The sequence below is a fragment of the Muscardinus avellanarius genome (assembly GCF_963383645.1).
Source record: "Muscardinus avellanarius genome assembly, chromosome: 19".
Classification (NCBI taxonomy): domain Eukaryota; kingdom Metazoa; phylum Chordata; class Mammalia; order Rodentia; family Gliridae; genus Muscardinus; species Muscardinus avellanarius.
In genome coordinates this window covers 42,905,180-42,932,483 of record NC_137805.1, presented here as the reverse complement: position 1 = coordinate 42,932,483, position 27,304 = coordinate 42,905,180, and the positions used below count along the sequence as shown (strand labels likewise).

Genomic DNA, 27,304 nt, shown 5'->3' with positions numbered 1-27,304 from the left:
TGCCCTCAAACCTGTAAGTACTGGGATTACAAGCATATGCCACCACACTTGGCTCCTCTTCTCTTTACTTACTGGAAAAAACTCTGCTGAGCCAGGTGTGGTGTTGGCACATGCCTGTAATTCCAGTAATTGGGAGGCTGAGACAGGAGGATGAAAGGCTTAAGACTAGCCTCAGAAATGTGAGACCCTGTTTCTAAACAAAAAATAAAATAGGGCTGGGAGTTAATTTGGAGGTAGAATGCCCCTGGGTTTAATCCTAGTACCACCAAAAATTTAAAAGGGGGATTTGTGATTTAAAAACCTCTTCACTCCTCAAACCTTCTGTGAATTGTCGAGGCTGATGGGAAATTAGATGCGTACTTGATTTAATCGTCCTTCCAAATCTTCTGGTTCTCTCCAGTGACAGGTTTCAGGCAGAATTACAGCTTAAGAAGATTTTGACATAATTTTAGTTTAGAATGAACTAAGCAAGCTTTTACCACCCTCATCCTCTGTTGTGGGAGAGACTCATGAGAACAGATCCTAAGAGTGGGCAATAAAAATATCCCAGCTGGAAGCCGGGCGCGGTGGCGCACGCTTGTAATCCCAGCATTTGGGAGGCTGACACTGGAAGATAGTGGTCTGCAGACAGCCTCAGCTGTCCTTTGCAACTCAGTGAGAGTCTGTTTCTAAATAGAGAATTAAAAAATAGGGCTTGGGTGTAGCTCAGAGGTAGAATGCCCCTGGGTTCCATCCTCAGTACTGAAAAAAAAAAAAAAAAAAAGCCCAGCTGGATATGTTGGCGCAGGCCTGTAGTTTCAGTACTTTGGAGGCTAAGCTAGGAGAATCAGAAGTGCGGGCCATTGTGTGCTAACTTAGTGAGACCCTGTTTCAAAAATAAAAACTAAAACAAGAACTAGAAGTGTAGTCCAGTGATAGAAAGCCCCTGGGTTCAAAACAAACACCCCCCTAAACAAGCCCCAATTGCCTGCAGGGCCAAGAACATAGTTTTGTTTTGTTTTGTTTTTGTGGTGCTGGAGATTGAATTCAGGGGCATTCTACCTCTGAGGTACACCCCTAACCCTATTTTACTATTTTATTTTGAAACAAGGTCTCGCTAAGTTGATGAGAGTCTCACTATTTGCTGAGGCTGTCCTCGAATCTGTGAGCTTCCTGTCTCAGCCTCCCAAGTACTAGAATTTCAGGCATGTGTCACCACACCTGGCCAAGAATGTAGGTTTTAATTAGGGCTTTGTGTGATCTTAAGCATATTGTTTTTACCTGGTATCTTTCTAGCTACAAAGTGAGTATTCTTGCTCCTTAATTCAAAGCACAGAAATTCTCTTCTCACTGCTCCTCTTTTCCTCATCTATAAAACAGATGCTAGATTGCCATGAGGATTAAAGGAGATAGCTGTTCCAGAGTCTAATTCAATATTTGGTGCATAGAGACAGCTCAGCAAAGGAAGCAGCCTTCCCCAAGTTCTGATGAACTCTTTTTTCTTTTTCAGCTGTTCTTGGAGATAAGGAAGACGGGTTCTCCTTTTGATTGCTCGCCACTGGCCCCATGGCTACCATGCAGATGGATCCTGAGTTAGCCAAGCACCTCTTCTTCGAAGGGGCCACTGTGGTCATCCTGAATATGCCCAAGGGGACAGAGTTTGGTATTGACTACAACTCCTGGGAAGTGGGGCCCAAATTCCGGGGTGTGAAGATGATCCCGCCGGGCATCCATTTCCTTCACTACAGCTCTGTGGACAAGGCCAATCCCAGGGAGGTTGGCCCTCGCACAGGGTTCTTCCTCAGCCTCCAGCAGCGGGGACTGACAGTCCTGCGCTGGAATGCGGTTCGGGAAGAGGTAGACTTGTCCCCCGCCCCAGAGGCCGAAGTGGAAGCCATGAGGGCCAATCTTCCAGAGCTGGACCAGTTTCTGGGACCATACCCATATGACACGCTCAAGAAATGGATCTCACTCACCAGCTTCGTCAGCGAGGCCACAGTGGAGAAGCTGCAGCCCGAGAGCCGGCAGATCTGTGCCTTCTCAGACGTGCTGCCTGTCCTCTCTATGAGGCACACCAAGGACCGTGTGGGGCAGAATCTTCCCCGCTGCGGCACTGAGTGCAAAAGCTACCAAGAGGGCCTGGCCCGGCTCCCTGAGATGAAGCCCAAAGCCGGGACAGAGATCCGCTTCTCAGAGCTGCCCACGCAGATGTTCCCGGCAGGTGCGACACCGGCAGAGATAACCAGGCACAGTATGGACCTGAGCTATGCTCTGGAAACCGTGCTCAGCAAGCAGTTCCCCAGCAACCCCCAGGATGTGCTGGGTGAGGAGCAATACTTTTTGGGAACGGGCCAAAGGGAGGATGTTAGTAGGGGAGTTTTAGAATAATGGGTATATCTGGGTTTTCTAGATCAGTGATTCCTAAACCCATCTAGGAGGCAGACTCACCTAGCATACTTGTTAAGGTACAGGTGTATCTTTACCCTTAACCCCTGGAGATTTTGAGTCATCAGATCTGGAGTAGGGCTCCAGCAATTTGGCTGTCTGTCTGGCTGTCTGTCTGATAGGCATCCTGGGTAAACCTACAGATAACCCTGTGTTTGGGAACCACTCGTAGAGCCTAACCCTTTAGAGGGAAAAGATTTGGTTGGCATAATAGACTGAAATCAGGGCCCAGGGCTCCTGAGCCCCTACCTGCCACCTTAGTTTGCTCCTGAGTCCCTTAAAATGTTGGTCTCGCCAGGTGAGGTGGCGCAGGTTTGTAATCCCAGTACTCAGGAAGCTGAAACAGGAGGATCACAGGCTCAAGGCCAGCTTCAACCACTTAGGCCCTGTGCAACTTAGTGAGACCCTGTTTCAAAATAAAGAATAAAATAGGGCTGAGAGTGTAGCTGGGAGGTAGAATGCCCCTGGGTTCAATCCCTAATACCACAATACCACATGCACACACACGCACGCACACACACGCACATACACACACACAAGATGTTGGTCTCTCTACTACTGGTTTAAGACTAGGACAGTGATTTTTATTTTGGTGCAGTTTTTATTGTTTTCCTTACTTATAAAAGAATACATGTTCATCATAGAAAATAAGTTTACCGGAAATCCTACTACCTACAAGTAACCATTTTCACATTTTGGTATATTTACTTTTCTTCTTTTTTCTCTACATTTTTCTATTTCATTTCAGTCTTTCCTCTATTTCTCTATATTTTAAGCTTTTAAAAATTCAATTATTAGCTGGATGTGGTGGTACCTGCTTATAATCCCAGTACTTAGGAGGCTGAGACAGGAGGATCTGGGTTCTCATCCAGCTTCAGCTACTTAGGCCCTTCACAACTTAGACTCTGTTTCAAAATAAAGAATAAAAAATAGGGCTGGGGGATAGCTCAGAGGTAGAGCCCCTAGGTTCAATCCCCAGTTCCAAAAAACCCCAATTACATGTTTACGTGTTTATATAACTTATAAAGGTGTTTTTAAGAATATTTTTTTGCAACCTACTATAATGTAAATGTTTTCCGTGTCAGTGAAAGGGTCACCCTGAAAAGTGGCTATTTAGTGTTCCATAGTTACTGAAGCAGTTCTGTGTTGATGAACCTTTAAAATGTTCTTTTTTTTCCTTCTTTCATAACTGTGGACTAATGAACATCCTGTGTGTACTCATTTATTTAGGGTTAAAATTGTTGAGCCCTGTTATGCATTTTACCAGGAGAGGTTTTGCTACACCCCAGCCCTCCTTCCCACAGTTTTCATTTTGGAACAAAGTCTTGCTAAGTTACTGTGTGCTGGCCTTGGACCTGTGATCCTCCTGTCTCTGCTTTCCAAGTACTGGAATTATAGGTGTGTACCACTGCAGCTGGGTGGAAATGCACAAATATAAATAAATGGCCTAAATGCAAGGAATAAGTTAATACTTAGTTTCAGAGATTAACCAAGTAAAGACAACTTGAGGAGTAAATCATTATACCAAGAACATTTTACCAAATTTTGAAAATATTGGTCAAACATCCAGAACATCTAGACCAGGTGACTTCACACAAATCAGACTTGGTTCTACAAGCTTGGGAACAGGAAGCTAGTTTTCCAGGTCTCTGAAGGTGGACAGATCAAGCACTGTGCATTAAGGAGGCATTTTGTGGTATACTAATCTATTTTTTATGGTCCACATGTATGTACTTCTCATTAAGTTTATAGCTGCCTTTGAAGCCAGAGAGAAAGGCTTTCTCTGGTCGTCCACAGTGTCTCTTCCAGCCAGAGCTCTGGTTGCTTGCCTGTGGATCACCACCTGTGGATGTGTGAGACAGGCATCAGTGGAAATTGGGAATAGTAAATAACACTTTGTGTGTGTGTGTGTGTGGGGGGGGTGCTGGTGATTGAACCCAAAGTCATTCTACCTCCTGGCCCTTTTTTTTTTTGTTATAAAAGCCAGGTGTGGTGACGTACACTTGTAATCCCAGCATTCGGGAGGCTGAGACTAGAAGATTGTGGTTTGCAGACAGCCTCAGCTACTTAGTGAGGCCCTTTGCAACTCAGTGAGACCTGGTTTCAAAATAAGAATAATAAAATATAGGGCAGGGGGTGTAGCCCGGAGGTCAAATGCCTCTAGGTTCCATCCCCAGACCCGCAAACACACACACACACACACACACACACACACACACACACACACACAACAGAGTCTCCCTAGATTGCTGAGAGTCTCACTAGGTTTCAGAGGCTGATCTTGAACCTATGATTATCCTGTCTCAGCCTCCCAAGCACTGGGATTACAGGCGTGCACCACCACACCCAGCTACTAATACTTTCTGAGTTCTGCTTTGTGTCAAATTTTATGCTAAATGTTTTTCATGCACTATATTTAATTTTCACTGCAACTCTCAAATAAGGAAATTGAGGCATAAATAGATTAACTAACCTGCCTAACGTCAAATAGCTGCTAAAGTGGTAGACCCAAGATTTGAATCTGGGCAGCTGGGCTCCAGAGCCCTTGCTCTTAGCTACCAAACTCCTCCTAGAGATTAAATCAGAGCTCTGTGATTAAATAAACACAAGCTGACTGGCGGGTTGGCCCTGGAATAAGTACTCAGGAGTTTTCTTGTTCTGGGAACTGCTAAAAGTATTACAACCCAGTAGGGAGTCTTTTTCTTTGTTTTCTATTACAAAGCATTAGCATGCAATCTCAGGCAAGCCCGTGACCTTGTAGAAGACGGGGGCATGATGCCTTCCCTGACCACCTTGTGAGGCCGGGCTGAAGGTTGCGTGGTGGATGCCTGTGCCTGACCTGGAGCTGGGTCATCGCTGTCAGTCCTCTGGTGAGCTTGGTAGAGTTAGAAATCCTCGGCTAGAAAATTGACTCAACAACAGTCTGAGGGCAAGGCTTGGACAGCTGAACTTTTAATATGCTCCTTAATAATTGTGGGCAGCCAGATGTGGGATCCAGTGGGCATTATGTAAATGGACACATTTTATAAACTTAAAATTCTAGGCAAACTGGGGATTATGACTCATGCCCTTCATCTCTGTACTTGGAAGTTTAGACAGGAGGATACAAGTCTGAAACCTGGCGCAGCAACTTAGCAAGACCATATTTTCAAATGAAAAATAAAAAGGGCTGAGGTCTAGCTCAGTGGTAGAGTGCCCCCTGGATTTGGTCCCCAGTACCACACTCATAAAAATAAAATACCAGACAAATATTAGGAAAACTTTTTTAGTTTGATTTTATAGAGCCACAGTTTGATGTCCAGTGGCTTGAATTTATAGCAGTTCAGCAAACATTTACTGAGCACCTACTAGGTACCAAGTCCAAGTTAGGCCCTGCCGGCGTGACAAGGCTCAAAGGCCCCTGTTGCTGAGGTCCAGTGGAACAGGACCTTGAGAAGCATGGAGGGCGGAGTCAGCTGCTTTTCCTGATCACTCTCAGGATGACCTCTCTCTGCTCCTCTTAGGTGAACTCCAGTTTGCCTTTGTGTGCTTCCTGCTGGGCAGCGTGTACGAGGCATTTGAGCACTGGAAGCGGCTTCTGAACCTCCTCTGCCGGTCAGAGGCAGCCATGGCGAAGCACCACACCTTGTACATCAACCTCATCTCCATCCTGTACCACCAGCTTGGTGAGATCCCTGCGGACTTCTTTGTGGACATTGTGTCCCAAGACAACTTCCTCACTAACACCTTACAGGTGAGCTGTCTTCATTGATACTCATGTGGGTCATGAAGGCAAGGGTGTGAAAGCACCCTTCCAGATGGTTATCTTTTTTTTTTTCCCTTGGCTGAAGGCTGCTTAATTGCTTTTTCTACTTTTTTTTTTTTTTTTTTTTGGTGCTAGGGATTGAACCCGGGGAAATCTACCTCTGAGCAACACTCCCAATCCTTTTTTTTTTTTTTTTTTTGGCACTGGAGATTGAACTCAGAGGCACTCTACCTCTGAGCTATATCCCAGCCCTATTTTTTATTCTTTGTTTTCAAACAGGGTCTCACTAAGTCACAGAGGACCTCACTAAGTAGCTGAGGCTGGCAGTGAGTCTGTGATTCTCCTGTCTCAGCCTCTCAAGTACTGGAATTACAAGTGTATGCCACCACGCCCAGCTTCTTCTTTTTTTTTTTTTAAACAGGGTCTCCCTAAGTTCCAGAGGGCCTCCCTAAGTTGCTGAAGCTGGCCGCGAATGTGTGATTCCCCTATCGCAGCCTAGGTACTGAGATTACAAACATGTGCCACCATGGCTAGCTGCATTTCTTAATCTTGAGATGTTTGCTGGTTCTCTCGTACTCCGTTCTAAGCTCCCTCTAAATCAGAGACCCTGTCTCTACCACCTTGTCCCATCCCTCCCACAAGTCCCAACACTGGGGTACTGGAGAGTTGAACCTCCTTCACCCCTTTTGGTTACTCAGGTGTTTAGTCATCTTTTCACCATTATAATAAAATACCCAAGGCAGACTACTAATGGAGAAAAGCTTATTAGCTCATGGTTTTGGAGACTGAAGGTTTAAGATGGAGAAACCTCATTGGTTTGGCCCCTGGTGAGTGCCTGTCAACAGATGACATCATGGCAAGGTCATGTGCAGGAAGAGATTACATCCAGATAGGAGGAGCATCTGGGACATGGCTAGCCTTGTTCTTTTATAACAACCCTCTTGCGAGAACTACATTAATCCTCTCCAGTGGCGCTATCCTATTGACCTAAGGACCTCCCAGTAGGCCCCACCTGTTAACATCGCCACATTGGGGGCAGTTTTTCAACACACGGGCCTTTGGAGAACAAACCACAGCCAAACCAGAGCATCAGCTCAAAACAGCTTTCTTTCTCCCTGTAGCCGTGAGTTGCTGCGGCCCAGTAGGGCAGAGTTTTGAAGCTTGTTATTCCCAGTGAAACATCTGCAGCTCCTTAGATCTCATTTAGGCATTAAAGTAACTTTGATTTCCTGTTCAAACAAAATGTGCTAGTTTCTGCAGAGATTCTCTGACAGAAAAAGTGAAATTTGCTTTTAACTTGGCAATTAAATTTTCATTATGAGTGGTAATTAGGGAAGAAGCATCAAAGAGCTTACAGTCTTCATCCTGTGCTGTTTCCTCCCTTTGCAAACGGATTGGCTTCCTTATGTACTTGGGGCGGCCTCCGTCACTCACATTTTGTAGCGTCCTCAAGTATAGAGGGGCAGAAGTGGCTGGCTGTCATTTTCTACTTTTTCTTCCCTCAGGCTGCTTGCTTTCTCGTGTGTGAGACCCCTGTGGCCTGCTCCGTACAAGGTGGCTCTCACTTGCCTCCCATGCCTTCCAGAGTGAGGATAGAAACCAGCATTCATTACTGCTTGCTGGGTGTCAGGGACTGTATTTACCACATTGTATGGGTTCCCTCATTTAATCTGTCTGGAACCCTGTAAGGCAGAGGAGATTATTTTCATTTTACAAATGAAAAAACAAACTCAGAAAGGTTCAGTTATTTACCTAAGATTACTTAGCTGGTAAGCAGAAGTCAGGATTTATATACCGACTTGAGACTTGATTTAGCGCTTGTGCTCAAATCTACTAAATACAATGTGGATCTCCCAGAAAGACTTCTGATTGACATTAGTGGGGATACTTTCTCAGAGGATAGGACACGTTTCTAAAACGAACATGCTGTTGGAAGAGTCCCTGTAAGTATAGCTGACTGGAAACTCTGGCAGTTGGAGGATATGTGAAGACCATAGAGATAGAGTCAATCGGCTCATGACTCAGGCCTGGTGTATTCGACTTCAGAAGAATTATAAAACTGCCCTCTTATTGGTTCTTGGCATAATAGTTACTGAATTTCTTTATTCCTCCTCTATGGGGACCCCCGCCCCTGTTACTGGTTGCAGAGCAGCTTGAGGATACAGTCAGCCTGCTAACTTATTCTAGGCAGTGGCCGCAGCCAGGAAGTGGTGTCATGCCTCCCTTCAGTGACGTGAGCAGGCACTGCGGAGCGAGTCGCGAGGCCCACGGTGGCACTGGCCATCCTGACCGTCCTCAGCACAGCCTCTGCTGAGCGCGCCTCGCTGAGGCTTTGTTGCCAGCAGTGATTTACAAAGCAGAAGGGCCCTGCTGGTTTGCTAGGTGCCCAGGTGGGTTGTGCAAGGTTGATGGTAAGAAAAATTATCTCTTTGGGCGAGGTGTAGTGGCACACACCTATAATCTCAGTACTTGGGAGGCTGAGACTGGAAGATCACAGATTTGCAGCCAGCTTCAGCCACTTAGGCCCTCTACAACTCAATGAGACCCTGTCTCAAAATAAAAAATAAAATAGGGCTGGGGGTGTAGCTCAGAGGTATATTGCCCATGGTTTCAATCATTAGTACCACACACACACACACACACACACACACACACACACACACCAAAAAAAAAAAAAAAGATTAAAAAATTATGTTTAGGCTTTTCACTAAGAAAATTTGATGACTTTATTTATTCATTTTGTGGTATTGGGGATTGAACCCAGGGACATTTTACCTCCAAGCTACACTTCCAGCGCTATTTATTTTTTATTTTGAAACAAGGTCTAAGTTACAGAGGGCCTCACCAAGTAGCTGAGCCTGGTTGCAAACTCAGATCCTCCTGTGTCAGCCTCCCAAATACTGGGATTACAAACATGTACCACCACGTCCAGCTTTGATAATGTTATTTAGAAAAATCAAGGACATGTGCCTTTAAAAAAAGCACATCAGTAGTTTTTTGGGTATATGTGGTACCAGGGATTAAAACTGAGGGGCATTCTCATTTATTTTTTGTTTTGAAATAGGGTTTTGCTAGGTTGCTGAAAGTCTCAACCCTTGCTGAGGCTGTCCTTGAACCTGTAGCCCTCCTGAGTACAGAGATAACAGGTGTGCACCACCACGCCTGGCTTCAGCAGATGTTTTTGAGCAAGTCTGATACAACTTCCTGCTGACAGATGACTTGTTCGTGGATTTAGTGGGTGTGACTGAGCACCTGCTATGTATACAAGGCTCTGTTTTAGAAATAGGATTATAACTAGAAGAGAATCCCTCACGGGAACTTGTATTTTAATGGGAAAGTAAATAAATGAAATGACCAAGTAACTCTAGATAGTGGTGTTTGGAAGGTAGTGCTGCCCCTGCACCATCGCCCCGGCTCAGGCCTTTTGGTCTCAAGGCATCAGTTTATCAGCCTCCATGCGATCTCACCCACTCACCTCCCACAGTGCCACGTGAGTCGTTGCGTAGCAGAGCTCTGATACTATTCCTCTGTGACTTCTCACTGCCCAGTTAAGTCCAGATGCTGGTCACAAGGGTCATTCTCATGTGGCTCTTATCCTCTTGTCCAGATTTTCCTTCCTCTCCCACCAGCCTAGTGTCAGTGGTCCCCTCATAGATCCCAGACAGGCCATGCTGTTTCCTGCTTCTTCCTTTTAAGAGATGGGTCTCACTGTTGCTCAGGCTGGCTTTGAATTCCTGGGCTCAGGTGGTCCTCCTGCCTCAGCTTCCCACGTAGCTGGGAATACAAGTGCATACCATACCCGGTGCAGCCTTTTTTATTATTATTAAAATATATATAACCTGAGAGTTCTTCTTTTAGCAGATTTTTAAGTGTTCGGTACAATATTATTAACTGCAAGCATAATGTTATCCAGAAGATCTCTAGGACCTTTTCATTCTGCACAGCTGAAACTCGGCACTCCTGTTTCCTGCCCTCTGGACTGAACCTGCGTGTCCCTCTGCTGCCTGTGAGCTTGTTCATCTTGCAGGGAGGCCTCTCTGAAGCCAGCCCTCCTCTCTGTCCCCTTCCATACACTTGGCCTGCTTTGTACTTGTCGCCAGTATGTTGCATGGGTTGTGCTTCCTAAAATTAATGTATTTTCTCCTGTCTCTCCCACCAAACTGTGAGCGCTTTTTACACACAAGGCCAATTTTTATTTTCAACAGCTAATCACGGTCTATCACTTATCTTTTTGTTTTTGGTGGTTGTTAGATGAAAAAGTATATAGTGCCTGTGGCGACATAAATGTGTGAACAATGAAGTCGATCAAGGGCATTGGGAGTACGAAAAGGGAATGGTGATTCTGAGGGGGAGCAGGGTTTGAGGGACAGAGGGTCAGAAGTGGCTTTTTGTGAAGGGGGCATTTAACCATGAGCTTAAGAGGTGGTTGATATTTCAGAAGTCAAAATGGGGACAAGAGCATTGCAAACTTTCTTTTCCTTTAATGGAGAGTGTTTTAATTAACTTTTTTCATTGCCGAGACCAAAATATCTTGCAAGCACAATTTAGAGGACAGAGGGTTCGTTGGGGCTCACAGTCTGGTAGGTTTCAGTGCGTAGCTGGCTGGCTCCAAGATGCAAACTGCAGCAGCACGGCATGTGGTAGAGAAGGCCATTCGCATGTCATAATGTCTGGAAGCAGACAGGAAGTGACCAGGCAGCTTCAGTCCCCAAAGCTCCTCCAGCCATACCCCACCTGTGTAAGTTACCACCTGGGAAATCCAGTCAGATTCTTGACCCTGCAGTGGATTTTCCACTAATGAGATTAGAGGCCTGATTTAATTATTTCACCTCTGAAGATTTTACCTCGCCAGTACATGAGCTTTTCCAGGGGGCATTCTGTACTCAAACCGTAACAGTCGCGTTGCTGCCGCCTTGGCAGTGAGAGTTCGTCCTCCACACAGAGGCACTCATTCAGGGTGTTTGTGATGAATGAATCAGCCATAAAAGCCTTTTCTCTGCCAGCAGCCTGCTCGCCCCAGGTAGTCAAGTAAGTGGAGCTGGCTTCCTTACTCAGGAGCTTAAATGGCCACTGCCCATGGAGAGGGACTGGTGTTTGCATGTGTACGCACTTAAACGACATTGAAGAGAGCCACATTAGCATGGATAAAATCAGCCCCACAATGGCCTCAGCCATTATTTTTTCCCCTAACTTTCCCGTGTGAGGTACTTTTGTGTAGATACCTCTGGTTTTTTACAAATCCCTTGGATTTAGTTTGTATAAAAATTACTCATTTTATAAAAATAGGTGCAGTTTTATCTTTTATTTAAAGTAACTTAAATCACCATAATTTGTTTAAAGCCAGTGAAGGGATTATCTGAATTTAATAGTAGTACGTTAGAGTCATGTACAAAATAAGGATTCTTTTTGCTGGTTGCACAGCATTAGGCATATAGTCATGTAACCTGGTTTTTTCGTCACTGTCGGCCATGGATGCTTTCTAGCTTCGGGCTATGCCAATATTTGGGATGCTGGCGTCCCTGTCTGCAACTCTTAAGGAAAACATTGACTCTGACAGAGAGATCTACAGTGTTTTTACCCTAGCGTCAGCTGTGACGGGTTTGCCTGCCTACTCCTGCGCCTCCTGTCACTTTTGCAGGCTTAGTGTGCACCCTCACAGCAGTGCCAGAAGTTGGGCTCACAGTCCCATTGTACAGATGAGGAAACAGGCTGAGAGGCTGCATGATCTTATCCTCGATTACAGAGCTAGTGTATGATAAGGCTGAGCTTTGGATTCCAGAGCCTGTGGTGGGCTCCCCAGATGAAATATGCCAAATCCTCTGAGCTGACCTCAGGGACATGATTCCCACTGCCCTCCCCTTCCCGGTCATCACTGGCAAGTGCTAGTCTTGTGGGTTTTTTTTTTGTTTTTTTTTGGTTTTTTTTTTTTTGTTTTTTGGTACTGGGGTTGAACCTGGGACTTTCTACCTCTAAGCTATAACACAACCCTTTTTATTTTTTTATTTTGAAAGAGTCTCACCAAGTTGCTGAGGCTAGCCTCAAAACTGCAATCCTCCTGTCTCAGTCTCCCAAGTACAGGGATGACAGGTATGCACCGCCACGCCCAGCTACAGCAGTCTTGCTTTTAATACCACTTCTGCTGTAGTTGGGAATAAAATGTTCAGCTTCTGGCTAGTTTCATTCTAAATCAAATCATCATTTGAGTATTGAAAACAATTAGTAAATGTCTACAGATCCCTTGGATCTGGGGCCTAGCCCCAGAATAGGAACTTGATGTTTTGAATTTCTCAAGGTGACCTGACTGAAGTCAATTTATTTAACTTGGGCTAAAGAGAAAGAGCTTTCATATTAATAAATCAAGTAATGTAAAATTTTATAGTATACTTAATGATTTAAAATTGATCCTCTTTTGCATTTGAAGAAAACACCCATTGGTATGCTTTTTATTTTAGATAAATGAATTTGCAAAATCTGACCATCCTATGTCAGAAGTACTTTTTAAATACCTAGAATTAATCTGTCCAAATTAAGATCATTTTTCAGTAATGTTAGAAAATGTTTACTTGATTTCATCTTAGTGAATACAATCACCAGATCATTACTGAGTTTTCTTAAAAAGGCATAAAATTAATCTGAAAATAAAGAATCAGAATGTAAGCATCTTTCAGAATTATTTTTTAAAATACAAAGTTTATGAAACTCTAGGGTCAAAAATATATCAGCAGCTGCTAGGAGCGAGGAGTGAGAGGCAAATGTCCCTGCTCAGGGAGAGTACCCGGTGGTTTGGGAGCAGCTGAACCTGTTCTAAATCCCGACTGGCGATGGCTACAGAAATCCACATGGGCCCAGACTGTAAATCACATGGTGTCGGAGGGCTATGTACATTTGTCCAAATGAATTGAACAGTGTAAAACTGTGGGTGGAGCTGGGCATGGTGACGCATTGACCGTAGTCCCAGTACTTGGGAGGCTGAGATAGGAGGATTGCAGGTCCCAGGCCAGCCTCAGCAACTTAGCAAGACCCTGTCTCCCAATTCAAGCCCCAGTATCCCTCTTTAAAAAAAAAAAAAAAAAAAAAGTGGATTTAATTATACCTCAGTGAAGATATATATATATTTTTAAAGTCGACGTGGGCTGTGCCCTGTTTTCTGGAGGCCCATAGAAAAGACAGTTCCAGAATCACCTCGCAGGTGCCCCACTGGGCAGTGCTGAAAATTAAATATCAAGGACACATTTAATTTTTGTCAAGACAAAGGAAGGTCTTGGTAGGGGAAAGGATTAAATTGAGATAGGCCTACTCAGACTGGCTCTCCCCTAGCGTTTATCACTGCGTGACATAGCACACCTAGTGTCCTCGTCCTTACAATAGGAGTAGTAATTTCCCGTCCTCCTACCTGCCAGGTTTGTAGTAAAGATTGAATTGACAATTTCTTTTAAAAGGACCAAGCAGTTTTCAAATTAGAAGCCTTGTGTATTAGACCAAAGCCTTCTGTTGTGCCCACTGTGGTTGATTTTACTCTCAGGCACGTTTGTGGTGAATGGTGACTGCACCCAGCTGTTCTCGCCTCTCACTTCCAGCCACTGCCAGATGCAGGGCAATCCTGAGTCTTTGTCTTACTCTCTGAGCGTTCTGGGCACTAATTCTATGCCAGCCCTGGGGGTATGCTGTTGGGCACATATTGATAATTAGGCTGAGATAGGAGAATCTCTAGTTCACAGCCAGCCTCAGCAACTTGTGAGGCCCTCTGCAACTTAGTGAGACCCTGTTTCAAAATAAAGAATAAAATAGAGCTGGAAAGCCGGGGCTGGTGGCACACACTTGTAATCTCAGCATTCGGGAGGTGGAGACCGGAAGATCGCCATTTGCAAACAGCCTCAGCTACTTAGTGAGGTCCTTCGCAACTCAGTGAGACCCTGTTTCAAAACTTAAAAAAAAGACTGACAAATAGGGCTGGAGGTGTAGCTAGGAGGTATAGTGCTTCTGGATTCCACCCCCAGTATGGCAAAAAAAAAAAAAAAAAAAAAAAAAAAATTGAGCTGGAGATATAGCTTGGAGATAGAATGCCCCTGGGTTCAATCCCTAGTACTACATGTGCACACACGCGTGCGTGCGCGCGCGCGCACACACACACACACACACACACACACAGGTAATTAGGACGCATTCCCACTCTTCAGGGCAGACCACTGTGATGCAAGCACAGTGAGAAATGCCACAGGGAGGCTTCAATACAATTCTGAGGATTAGAGACTGGAGCTTGCTTTACACTGGGCCTTTACAAGGGGAGTGTCATAGGGGTAGCTTGGGAACCAGCAGCCTTCAGGGGCAAGATGTCTTCTCCCAGGGTGGACTTCTCTTCACCACCATCGTATAATTATTGAGCAGTTATTTGGCTTTATGCAAAAGAACCAAAAGTAGGAGGATCGCGCAGGTTCGAAGCCAGCCACGCTGGCTTAAGAGACCCTGTTTCCAAATAAAATATAAAATAGGTCTGGGAGTGTAGCCCGGAGGTAGAAGGGCTTCCAGGAACCCCAGTACCACCAAAAAAGAAAAAAAAAGAACCAAAAGTGGATTTTCCTCAAACCTATGGTCATCTTCACTCGGTGTGTGTGTGTGTGTGTGTGTGTGTGTGTGTGTGTGTGTGTGTGTGTTACTGAGAATGGAACCCAGGGACTTTCTACCTCTGAGCTATACTCCAGCCCTATTTTATTTTGAAACAGGGTCTCACTAAGTTGCAGAGGGCCTTACTAAGTTGCTGAGGCTGGCCTCAAACCTGTGATCCTCCTGTCTCAGCCTTCTATGTACTGGGATTACAAGCATGCACCACCACACCTGCCTATCTTTATTTTTTCGTTCATTACATATTTGATGGATACAACCTCCTTATTCATTCATTTATTATTTATTTATTTATACTGGGGATTAAACCCAGGGGCATTCTACTTCTGAGCTACACCCCCACCCCCTTTCTTTCTTCCTTCCTTCCTTCCTTTCTTTCTTTCTTTCAAGTGGTACTGGGGATGGAACCCAGGGGCATTCTACCTCTGAACTACACCCCAGCCCTATTTTATTTTCTTTATTTTGAAACAGAGTCTCACTGAGTTGTGGAGGTCATTAAGTAGATGAGGCTGTCCGCAAAGCGCCGTCATCCTGTCTCAGCCTCCGGAATGCTGGGATTGCAAGCATGTGCACCCAGCCTCCCACCTCCTTTTGTTTCTTATTTTAAAACAGGATCTCACTAAGTTGTTGAGGGTCTTTCTGATTGCCAAGTCTATTCTTGAACCTACAGTCCTCTAATCTCAGTCTTCAAAGTACTGGGATCATAGGTGTGCACTGCCACATCCAGCTAATCGGTTCCTTTTATGAGTCAGATCCCCAGGAGTGTGGACTGCAGGTGTGAAAGAGTTGCTGCTTTGAGCTGCTCCTCTCTCTTAGAGACATCCACAGTTACCTTCCTGAGGTTGAGGCCGAGTGGAGGTAACCCTGGGCCTTGGAGAGCACAGAGGAGCACCCTGCCTGCCCTCAGCAGTGCGGGCAGCCCAGGCAGTGGTGTCGAGCCGAGCCTGGCTCACTAGTAGAAACTACCTAGGTGAGGCGGAGGGGAGGCACGTGTGCACAGAGGAGGCCGTCAGCGTGTTTACACAGCTGCTCCTGAGGCTGGAGAGGAGGGTCTGCAGAGAAATAGCGCAGTGTACTGTGCAAGAGAGGGGGACATGGAAGGAAGCTTTTTACTCAGCCAAGCAGCCCCCACCACCTCAGGGAAAAGGCCCTGGAGTGTGCAGGGCCCAGAGCTAGTGTAGCTGGAAGGAGCTCAGCGGTGCGCTTGGCAGGCACCATCAGCTGCCTCCAGAGGGGCCTGCGCTGCCTCCCATGCCCTCTCAGCACACAGCTTCTAATTAGTTATTGATCTGGCGTCTCGTGGCTGCACTCCCTACTCCAGATTTAGTCGATTCCCAAGTTAATGAGGCCAGATTGTGTACCATGCGCCTCCCCTCTTCCAGCCTGCCACTTGTGCCCCTGCTGCCATTGCTACTGCTGCCACAGAATGTCTAAACACTGACAGTGAACCTCACCCCTCCTGATAACGGAAAGGCTGGAAAAGCAAGTGGGGCTTGTCCCTGGCATTCTGCCGCGGAGAGCCCTATTGCCCAAACGAGGTTGGGGCCAGCGTGGTGTGAGGGTGGTGTGGATCACAGAGCTGTTTCTGCTCTCATGTTGTCTGTGGGGTGGTCCTCCTGTCTGGAAAACACCATTCCTTCCTTTCTGGACGTATGTGATCCAGGCATTTGGCCCGTCAGCCTCCACAGACCTTAAGCTGCACATTCTAGCGTGTCATGCTAGGGCTGGCACGGATCCCATTGGATACCCTGAAACTTCTCTGAAAACAGTAAGATAGTAGAAGAAGGGAATACTAGAGAATAATAGGTTTGTTGTTATTCTTGGGAGGAATTGGAATCCAAGATAATCTGGAATGGGAGAAAATTGCTGTTCTGTCCCCACCCTTTATTGGGGGGGGGGCTGAGGATGGAACCCAGGGGCATTCTACCTCCAAGCCACACACACCCCCTCCCTAGTTTTTATTCTTTATTTTGAAACAGAGTCTCACTGAGTTGCAGAGGGCCTCACTAAGCAGCTGAGGCTGGCTATGAATTGCGATCCTCCTGTCTGAGCCTCCCAAATGCGGGATTTACAAGTGTGTGCCACCACACCTGGCTCCCCACCCATATTTTTATTAGATGAAACTGAATTCATAACACATCAATATAAGAGATAAATGCCTAGAGTGTATAAATAACCACTACAATTCAACAACAACAAAACACTCTAACTTGAAAAATGGGCAAAAGACTTGAGGGGATATTTTACCAGAGAGAGTACACAAATGGCCAATAAACAATAAAAAGATGTTCCACATCACTAATCATTAGGGAAATGCAAATTAAACCTACAAGGAGATACCACCTCATGCCCTTCAAGTGGCTACTGTTGAAACAAAAACAAAACAGAAATAACAGATGTTGGCCAGGTTGTAGAGAAGGAACCATTTATACCAGTAGAGGTAGGAAATGTCACAGCTACTGTAGAATTCAATATAAGCCGGGTGTGGTGGCGCACGCTTGTAATCCCAGAATTCGGGAGGCTGAGACTGGAGGATCGTGGTTCACAGACAGCCTCGGCTACTTAGGCCCTCTGCAACTCAGTGAGACCCGGTTTCAAAATAAAGAATAAAAAATAGGGCAGAGTGTGTAGCTCAGAGGTTGAATGCCCCTGGGTTGCATCGCTAGACCCGCAAAAAAAGAAAAAAAATTCAATGTAATACCAATAGGACCATGTAGTTCAATAATTTCACTTCTGGTTCTTTACCAAAAAATATTAAAAACAGACTGAAAACAATCATGTTTATGGCACCTCTATTCAAAATACCTAAAAGGCAGGAACAACTCAAGTGACCATCGTGAGTGGACAGTGTGGTATCACATATAATGGAACATTACTTAATTTTAGAAAGGTACAAAATTTTGACAAATGCTACAACATGGATAAACCTTGTAGACATTGTGCTAAGTGAAATAAACCGTCACATACTAGACCCAGTGGCACATGCCTGTAAACCAGTACTTGGGAGGCTGAGACCAGAGGATCACAGGTTTGAGGCCAACCTCAACAACTTAGACATTGTTTCAGAATTTTAAAAAGCTGGGTGTGTAGCATAGTAGAATGTCCCTGTGTTCAGTCCCCAGTAACAACAACACAAGGACAAGTACTGTGTGATCCCTCTCATGGTGTAGTCGTGTTCATAGAGGCGCAGGGCAGAGGGCAGGTTCCAGGCTGGGGAGGGGAGCAGGGGAATGGGTGCTGGAGGGGTGGAGTTTTATTTGGGGAAATGGAAAATGCTGGAGACAACGGTGGTGATGGTTGCCCAACAGTGTGAATGAGCTGAATACCACTGAATTGTGCTTGAAAATGGTGTAAATGGGCCAGGCGTGGAGGCGCACGCTTGCAATCCCAGCATTCGGGAGGCTGAGACCAGAGGATCGCGGTTCGCGGACAGCCTCAGCTACTTAGTAAGACCCTCTGCAACTCAGTTAGACCCTGTTTCAAAATAAAGAATAAAAAATAGGGTTGGGGGTATAGCTCCCAGAGGTAGAATGCTCTTGGGTTCCATCCCAGTACTGCAATAAAAAAAAAAAAAAAGTTTAAATGGCAAGTATAGTCGGGCGTGGTGGCGCACGCTTGTAATCCCAGCGCTTGGGAGGCTGAGACAGGAGGATCACGCAGGTTCGAAGCCAGCCTCAGCTACTGAGTGAGGCTCTCAGCAACATAGTGAGACCCTGTTTCCAAATAAAGTAGAAAATAGGCCTGGGAGTATAGCCCGGAGCTTGCTGAAACGAACTTGCTCAGTCCTGGGGGGCAAATCTGGCACTGAGTCCATTTGGGACCGATATCCTCAGAAAGATGGACAAGGGCTTCGATTGCAGTTCTGCAGCCTCTTATCTGCAGCGATTTTTTTCCCTTTTTATGAAATAAACTCCTTTAAGTTCCTGTTCACGGCACTAAAAGTGGAGATTCCTCTCCAGGAAAAAATATGAAATAATTGACATGGACAACTGCCTTCCATGCAATTGACAATGTTTTAATTTCCATCACCAGTATTTATACCCTATACCCCCTGTAAGCACCAAAGGACAATAGTGAGGCATTAAGTGTAAACAAGATAAACAGGATAAAAGAAGATCCATGGTGTCACAGTTTAAAATTAGTCTGGGACTAGGTGATTAAAGTCAGCCCCCTTTGCCTTTGTCATTGGAATCAGGTTTCTGGCCTCACAGGTGAGCCCTAGGGGGCAAGGTCTGGAGTCCAGAAAGGCATCCAGGACAGGCAGGCATCTGTAAAGGTGGGGGGTTCACACCCAAAGCCCGTTTTGGGGAAATTCAGTCTTCTAGGATCTCCTTTGATCCTTCCAGAGTCTTTTTGTCTCTAGGGCTTAGTCCAGGTCCTCCTTTATCAAGATCCATGGGCTGCATTGCAAATTTGTCTGGTCCTGTCTGCTCCACCATCCCCTATAAGACAATACTTATTTTATAGTTAGTGAAACAGGGCAAAAACATTATAACACAGGTGATTGGATTTCTATAATTGTTCTTTAATGCATGATTTTGGGGCAGACTTTTGAGTTTTTTACTGTCCTGCTGCTGAGTCACTAAGGATAGGCTTGTTAAGGCCAAATAAGAGCTTATTAGCATCTCTTAAGAGGAAAAACAAATGGCCCAGGTTCCAGAGACAGTTTTGCATCTCTTTGGGAAATGGGCAAGAAGTGGGTTTGCAGCTTCTCCTGCTGGTAGAGAGGTGCTGGGAGCTAATCTTTAGATCAAAGGACCTGCCTGTGGAAAAAACCAAAAGGAATTTTGCAGCCCCTGAATTCTGGCTGCCCTTTACTAGAAAATTTATCTTTCATGGACTCAACTTCTTCCACAGTCCTAATTCTTGGGATCCTGTTTTAGATCATCAGAGCTTATTAGTGTAGAAATCTAAGAGCAGCGAGTATTTCTGCCAGAGATGATGCCTCCTTCTTCAGGGCATGGCCTCCTTGGACCTTACCGATTGATACAAGCGTTTGTCACGCTCGTATATGCCGAGGGGTGCCGGTGGCAGGAGCTAGAAAAGTCCCTGGGTTTCACCCCTAGTACCACAAAAAAATAAGTAACTAAAATAAATGACAAGTATATATATTTTACCACAATTTGAAAAATGGAAATGTTTTTTAAAAATATGAAAGCTGAATGTGGTAGTGCATGCTTATAATCCCAGTACTTGGGAGGCTGACAGGAGGATCACAGGTTCATGGACAGCCTCAGCTACTTAGGCCCTCTGCAACTTAGTGAGACCTTGTTTCAAAATAAAGAATAAAAAAGAGGGTTGGGGATGTAGCTCAGGTAGAATGCCCCTGGGTTCCATCCCCAGACCTGCAAAAAAAAAGAAAGAAAGAAGCAAGCTTTTAAGGGGGTAGAAGCCTCACACAGGCAGTCTTTGGCTCCTGTAGAAGGTTAGCAGAGCTGTTCTGCCCCACTGAATGGGGGCTGTGTGCCCAGCCTTCTTAGCACAGGCTGCTGCGGCTGCCGCCTCTTCCTCCAAGTTGCTGCGGGTGCCTCGTAGACTACCCAGGGAAGCCCCATGGCGGGGCCCGCTGGCCGCTCCATGGGCACTTGTGCTCAGCACGGTAATTTTCCATGCTAGTCCTGTTTCAGCAGCTCAGCTGGGATTGGACCTTCTTTCTTGGTTTGGGGCACACAGCAGGTGTCCTGGGCCTGTGCCAGCAGCAGGTGATCCCCCACCTTGAGAACTTGAACACCAGGAGGAAATTTCGACGGCTTTCTTAGCCCCTCGCTCTAAGGAGTAACTTCCCTCTTCTCCGTAGGTTTTCTTTTCCTCCGCCTGCAGCATTGCTGTGGATGCCACCCTGAGGAAGAAAGCTGAGAAGTTCCAAGCCCACCTGACCAAGAAGTTCCGGTGGGACTTTACCTCAGAGCCTGAGGACTGTGCCCCGGTGGTGGTGGAGCTCCCTGAGGGCATCGAGACTGGCTAGCTGAAAATGCCCGAGCCATGAGAGGCCCCTTCCCGCACGGCTGCAGCGCTGGCCTCACCTGCCACCACATCCTACCCTGGGATCCTCCAGGGTACTGGTCCTCGCAGGTGCTGCCAAGATGGAGCCAGAATTCCCTCCTTCACCAATAAATAAGTCCCTTCATTGAGAAAGAGACTGCATTTGTCCTGAAAGCACACTTGTGGGTTCCCTATCAGCCCAACCCTGATGCCAACTGACAGGCTCTCGCAGAAGCTCCTGGAAGAGAGCTGCCTTTGCGGCAGCCTCATTCCTTCCCAAGAGAAGAAAGTGAACGGCAGGGCCAAGAGGATTGATCTCTTGTCCCGTAGGATGACCGGGAAACAGGAAACCCTGGACTGCCCCTAGGGGTAGGAGACATCAGTGGCTGATTTTTAAAGTTAAATGTGGGGTCATGCTGGGTGTGGTGGCACACGCCTGTAATCCCAGCACTTGGGCGGCTGAGACAGGATTGCAGATTTGAAGCCTGCTCAGTAACTTAGCGAAACCCTTTTTCAAAAAACAAAGGGTTGGTGTAGCTTGGAGATCTACTTCCTCACAACAAACTAGGGTCGTGGAGGGGCCACAATTTCTGCCTGCCCCAGGTTGAATGGGAGGCCATGACAGGAAACTTGGGCCAGAGTCCTCAGGAGCCCAGTTTGGGAAGAATAGCAAGGAGCTCAGCTTCGGCGTCCTCTCTAAATCCCATTCTGTCCAGAGGCCTGGAGGCCTCAGACCCAGTAGGACCTGGCAGCCCTCCCACGTGGCTCCGGTCCTCACCAGAGCCACCATGACTATTTCTCATGACTTGGAGATTCAGCAGCAGAAGAAAGGTTCTCGCCCAGCAGACTCGTTAGGCCCTGTTGAAGTCTGTCTTTTCTTCCAAGCCCTGGATGCACTGGGCAGCCTGAGTGTTCCCAGGCGCTGTGGAGCTGTCTGTCAGTAAGGAGGCTCCCGGCTTCCGTGGAGTGTGGAGGGCAGCGCCCATTGTGCTACGTGGACAGAGATGCATCTCCAGACAGACGCCAGGCCCCAGACTCTGACCTCAGACTGTGCACTGCACTCTTGTCCCGGTGCCATCCTCTCTACGGCTGGGGCTCTCAGCAGGTTTCTGAATGAGAATCCCTGCTGGTCAAGACTTTCAGTTCCTCTTGTTTCCTTGGAGATGTTTTTCCAAGAGCATAATGTACATTAAAGTCTTTGAATTGAGACTAATCCCCTTGCGGGAGTCTCTCTTGCAGTTAATCTGCCCACTTGCCCGAGCAGCCAGGCCCCTGTCCGTAGACACACATCTCCCTGCTGCGTGCCCAGGAGACCTGCCCAGACCCTGCAGTCTGGGGGAGGCAGGCGGCCAGGGTCGCCTCTTTCCCTATGAGCGATTGGAGACAGACACGGCCTGTGGCTTTATAATAGCTCGAGTTTCCCCTTGTATGAATCGGCAATTCTACCCTCCCCACGGCCCACTCAGCAGAACTGCCTGGGGAGCTTGTTAAAAGTACAGATTCTAAGAAATGGAGTCCTAATGCATATAAAGATGAGCCTTCAAAACTGCTAAGTAAACTAGGCCAGATCCAAAGACCGTGGTCCTCACATGAGGGGTTCCGAGTGGGCAAGAACCGTAGAGAGAACAAAGATAGGGGTTGTTAGAGGATGAGGGTTGGGGTGGGGGGCTGCCAATGGGACTGGGGGTTCTTTGGGGGCCAAGAAAATGTCCTGGCGTTATGTAGTGGTGCTGGCTATAACGACCTTACACATGCAGTGCACTAATCATCACACTTGAAAATGGTGACTGTTACGGAAGTTGCATCTCAGTAACTTCTAAAGTGCAAGTTGCCGCCCTGCCCCGCCGGGATTCCCAGGCACTGAGCCTGGCCGGGGCCTCGGTTCTGGCGCACACTCAGTTTTGAATGACAGTACCGAGCACTCACGAGCATTTGTGCTTCGTTCTTAAAGCGAGCGTGGCTGGGACCGAAGTCCCCCACTGGCATTGTGGGGCGTACCTGGAAGTTGGATCATGTGACCTTATTTCCCAAGCTTACCAGACCCCCACCCACCCACACACATGAAATAAACTTATTCAAAAGAAGCTATACTATTAAGTGCCCCATTTTACTTAATCTGCAAGGAAACAGGGCAGCTCTATGATTATCTCCATTTGACATATGAAAATGGGTTCAGAGGACTTGAATTATTTTGTCAGGGCTGCATACTTTACTCTGGAGGCCACTGTGCCCGGAACGCAGCTACAATTCCTGCACTGCCCAAAGTGCCCAGGGCAGCCTCCCCCTGCCCTGGCCCCGCCTGTAGGCAGCTGCTGACAGCCAGCTGTGTGGCCTTGGCAAGCCGCTTGTGTCCACTGGGCCTCAGTTTCCTTCTGTAAAAGAGAGTTTGCTTGGATTTGAGGTTTCTTATATAGATTCTCCAAGCTCTCCAGTGTATTTTGTGTGTGTGTGTATGTGTGTGGTACTGGGGGTGGAACCCAGGGGCTTTTCTACCTCCGGGATATACTCCCAGCCCTATTTTATATTTTATTTGAAAACAGGGTCTCACTAACTTGCTGAGAGCCTCACTCAGTAGCTGAGGCTGGCTTCGAACCTGTACGATCCTCCTGTCTCGGCCTCCCAAGCGCTGGAATTACAAGCGTGCGCCACCACGCCCGGCTGCTCTCCCAGGTGTTTAAAAGTTGACCCTTGTGTTATTTTAAATTCCTTCTTAGCTGGATGTGGTAGCACATACCTGTAATCCCAGTACTTAAGAGGCTGAGACAGGATTGCAGGTTCATGGCCAACCACAGCAACTTAGACCTGGATTCAATCCCCAGTACCACAAGAAAAGAAAAGAAAAACAACAAAATACAGAAAATAATATGGCTGGGCTGGCAAAAACAATAGGTCTGTCTTATTTGGGGCCGGAGCAACATCAGCTTTAAGTTTTCTACATATCCCATTTGACAATCTTTATGTGCCTTTGATGAATAAAAAATGTGAAAACAAATGATTACTTAATAGTTGCAATATTTCTGAGAGGTAGAAACCTTCAAAACAGAATCGGTGTGACTGATTTCTAAGCTCCCTTCCAGGCCTAACCCATCAGAAAGAAGCTATTGGCAGAACCTGTCCTGATTTAAAGTCACCTCAGAGGCAGGCCTCCTGGGTCGGCCTCTCATTTGCAAGGCTGGTTTATCCTATTAACGGAATCAGCAGAGGTAGTGACTTCCCAACCCCTTCCGCTGTCCCCGTGACCAGCCCTGCTGCTCGGAGCCTCGCACAGCTCATTTCTCACTACTTGAGCAGTGGAGGATTCCCAGCCGTTGATTGCCTCTTGCCATCAGTAATTATTTCCCCGTCATCCCTTGTAAATATTAGTTAATATTCCCAGAGCACTGTGACATGCTGGTCGCTCCAGCTAATCAGACTTGGGCTTGACCGAGATTCCACTGCTGCACCAAGGGCTGGAAACGCAGACTGCATTCCATGGCCAAAGTCAACACCGAGTCCCATCTGTCAGATTTAAAGCAAGACAGAATGGGGATGCTCGCCTGAGCTGCCCAGGAATGCTGGGAGCCTCTGTGGTCCTGCTGTTCTGCGGACCCGCCTCTCTCCCTGGTCCCTGCTCACCACGGGGCACTCCCTCGCTTCAGATCCTCTGTATTTTGCCCTGGTGGGCTTGGTTTCTGTTCAGTCTGTTTAGACCCTTCCATCTCAAGGTCTCCAGGGCTGGCTCATTCTCCCTCCAAGCTCAGGCTCCTGCTGGAGACGGCCTTCCGCTGAGATTGGGCTAAGAGCCAAAAGCAAAGCCAGTGTGCTGGCTGCTGGTGGCGGGTGCTCGTCTTCCACACCCCTGGTCAGCCGCTGTCCTGGCCAGATCTCCCCGTGGATGATAAGGTGTCAAGCTGCTTGGTGGAAGGAAGATAGAAGTCGGGCTTCTCCATGGAGCTGTCTCATGTCCAGAGCCTGGAAGAAATAACCCGGCCGAGTCCCTCTTGCTTGGATCTCTGTCCAGCTTCTTCCCACTCCAAAATTCTCTGTTTCTCTTTTGTTCTCTTCCTAGGTGTTTTCCTGGCTCAGGTCAGGACTCTTCCCCCTCTCCCCCTTCAGTACTGGGGATGGAACCCAGGGGCATTCTACCTACGAGATATACGCCCAGCCCAATTTTTTTTTTTTTTTTTTTTTTGTGGTACTGGGGTTCCTGGAATCCCTTCTACCTCCAGGCTACACTCCCAGACCTATTTTTACATTTTTCTTGGAAACAGGGTCTCCTACGCCAGCGCGCGTGGCTGGCTTCGAACCTGCGCGATCCTCCTGTCTCTGCCTCCCAAGCACGGGGATTACAAGCCTGTGCCACCACACCTGGCTCTATTCTTTATTTTGAAACAGGGTCTCACTGAGTTGTCCACAAACCGCAATCCTTCTTTCTAAGCCTCCCAAGTCCTGGGATTATAAGAACGCACCACCACGCCCAGCTCCTATTTTATTATCTGAAACAAGATCTCACTAAGTTGATGAGAGTCTCGCGCTACTTGCTGAGGCTGCCACAATACAGGAGAATCAGTGATCCTCCTGTCTCAGCCTCCCAAATGCTGGTATCACAAGCATGTGCCACCATGCCCTGCTAGGACTCACTTCTAAGAAGATGCCAGTGGAGACACATCTTGAGAGTAAGCTGACACATGGGGAGCAGTTGGGGAAAATTGTCCCCCAAAAAGCAGAGAGGCAGGGCAGGACCACTGTCTGCAAGAAGGTTTCACACTGGAATGCAGAGAGGGAACGCACAGGAGTTCCAGACCTAGAGTGGTTGGCTCCACTCTTTAGCTGACCATCCCTTAGTACCTGTCGTGGCCAGGTGCCGCATCCCTGCCCCTGGGGGCTTACATTTAGTGGGTGGAGCCAGTCAGCAAACATGCCACATAGATTATAGAGTATACTAGCTGTAAAAAATGCTCTAGGGAGGCTGGGCATGGCAGTTCTCACCTGTAATCCCAGTACTTGGGAGGTTGAGACAGAAGGATTGCAGGCTCAGAGCCAGACTCAGCAACTCAGTGAGGTGCACATCAGCTTAGCAAGACCCTGTTTCCAAACAAAAAATAAAATAGACCTGGAGTGTAGCTTGGAGGTAGAATTCCCCAGGGTTCAATGCCCAGTATCATGAAGAAAGAAAGAAAAGAAAAGAAAGAAAGGAAAGAGAAATTGAGAATATTCGGCTGAAGGGAGATGTTGCAATTTAAACAGAGTGACATGTGAGCAAATATTTGAAGGAGGCGAGCACGTGAGCCATGGGATCTAGAGGAAGTGTCCAAGCAGAAGGAACAGTGAGCGCAAAGGCCCTGGGGCAGGAGTGGGCTGCTCACGCTGAGCGGCATGGGGAAGCGGGTGATCAAAGGAGCAGGAGGAACTCCTGTTGCAGAGGAGAGCGCCCAAGGCCAGGCTGTGCAAGGTCCAAGTGGATGGGGGCCCAGCTCGAGCCTTGCAGCAGGAGAGTGACAGGGTCTGACTCTGTGCAGACAGGACTACAGCTGCTACGCTGGACCTGGACTGCGGGGCAGGGTGCAGCAGGACCCCTGTGCGGAGCCAGTGCCCCAGTTCAGGTAAGAGGTGATGGCCGTGATCCTTAGGGGCGGAGACGGGAGGACCACAGGTTCCAGACCAGCCTCAGTAACTCAGTGAGGCTCTCAGAGACTTAGCAAAGCCCTGTTCCAAAATAAAAAGTGAAATTGGGCTGGGGGTGTAGCCCAGGCATAGAAAGCCCCTGAGTTCCATCCCCAGACCACACACATGCACACAAAAGGTGACGGATCCTGGGGTCAGGGTGGTGTCAGGGGACATGCTAGACGTGTCTGTAACTCCTGGGGAGTGGACTGGACACCTTTAAGAGGCTGGATCATGCCTCCTCCCCCATCACAGCTCCTGACCACCCCAACAGGAGCCCCCTCTCCTGCCACTCCTGGGCCCCGCCAGCCCCCCCATCCCCACACATCCCTGGGCCAGCTAGGGGGACAGTAGGGACAGGGTGGGCTGTCATGGGTCCTGGGTGACAGTAGCCAAGGGGGCTGGAGATGGCTCTGTCCAGGAGCAGTGGGTGAGGCAGAGTCCCCGCAGGCTGCAGTCAAGCCATCCATAGGTGCCTGAGCGTGAGCTCCTGGGGCACAGTAGGAGGGCCTGTGAGGCTCTGCGCTGGTGTGACCACCAGGCCAGGTGAGGCCTCTGGGTACTCGTGTTCCTGGTCACGTACCAAGCAGGAGGCGGCCAGGCCTGTGTGGGCTCCGCCGTCTCCACTCTGGCGCTTCTGACGTGGGCAGGTCTCATCCTTCCTACGGCCGGCTGGGGAGCCAAGGTGAAGGGCCGTGCTCGCCCAGCCAATGATGCGAGCCAGTCCTGCCCTTGCCACTGCGTGGCCCCTTCCACCAGGGCAGGCATGTAAACCATGCTAATTACCAGAGGGGCCAGCCGCCGGCCAGACAGCTGCCAGCGTCAGCCACTTGCAGGAAGGGTGGCGGGCAGGCCCGGCCTTGGGCTGTGACCGCTTGCTTGTTTTGGCCC

At 47.6% G+C, this 27,304-nt stretch overlaps 1 protein-coding gene across 1 annotated transcript; it reads left to right on the top strand.

Annotated features, from left to right (window-relative positions):
- Positions 1–1,542: 1,542 nt before the first annotated feature.
- Positions 1,543–20,753, top strand: AAR2 (AAR2 splicing factor; the record flags this gene model as incomplete). The annotated part of the gene is made up of 3 exons (XM_080716602.1): positions 1,543–2,302; positions 5,928–6,157; positions 20,586–20,753. The coding sequence occupies exons 1-3, from the start codon at positions 1,546–1,548 to the stop codon at positions 20,751–20,753; spliced, it is 1,155 nt and encodes a 384-aa protein (XP_080572728.1). The 5' UTR covers positions 1,543–1,545.
- Between the last annotated feature and the right edge of the window lie 6,551 nt (positions 20,754–27,304).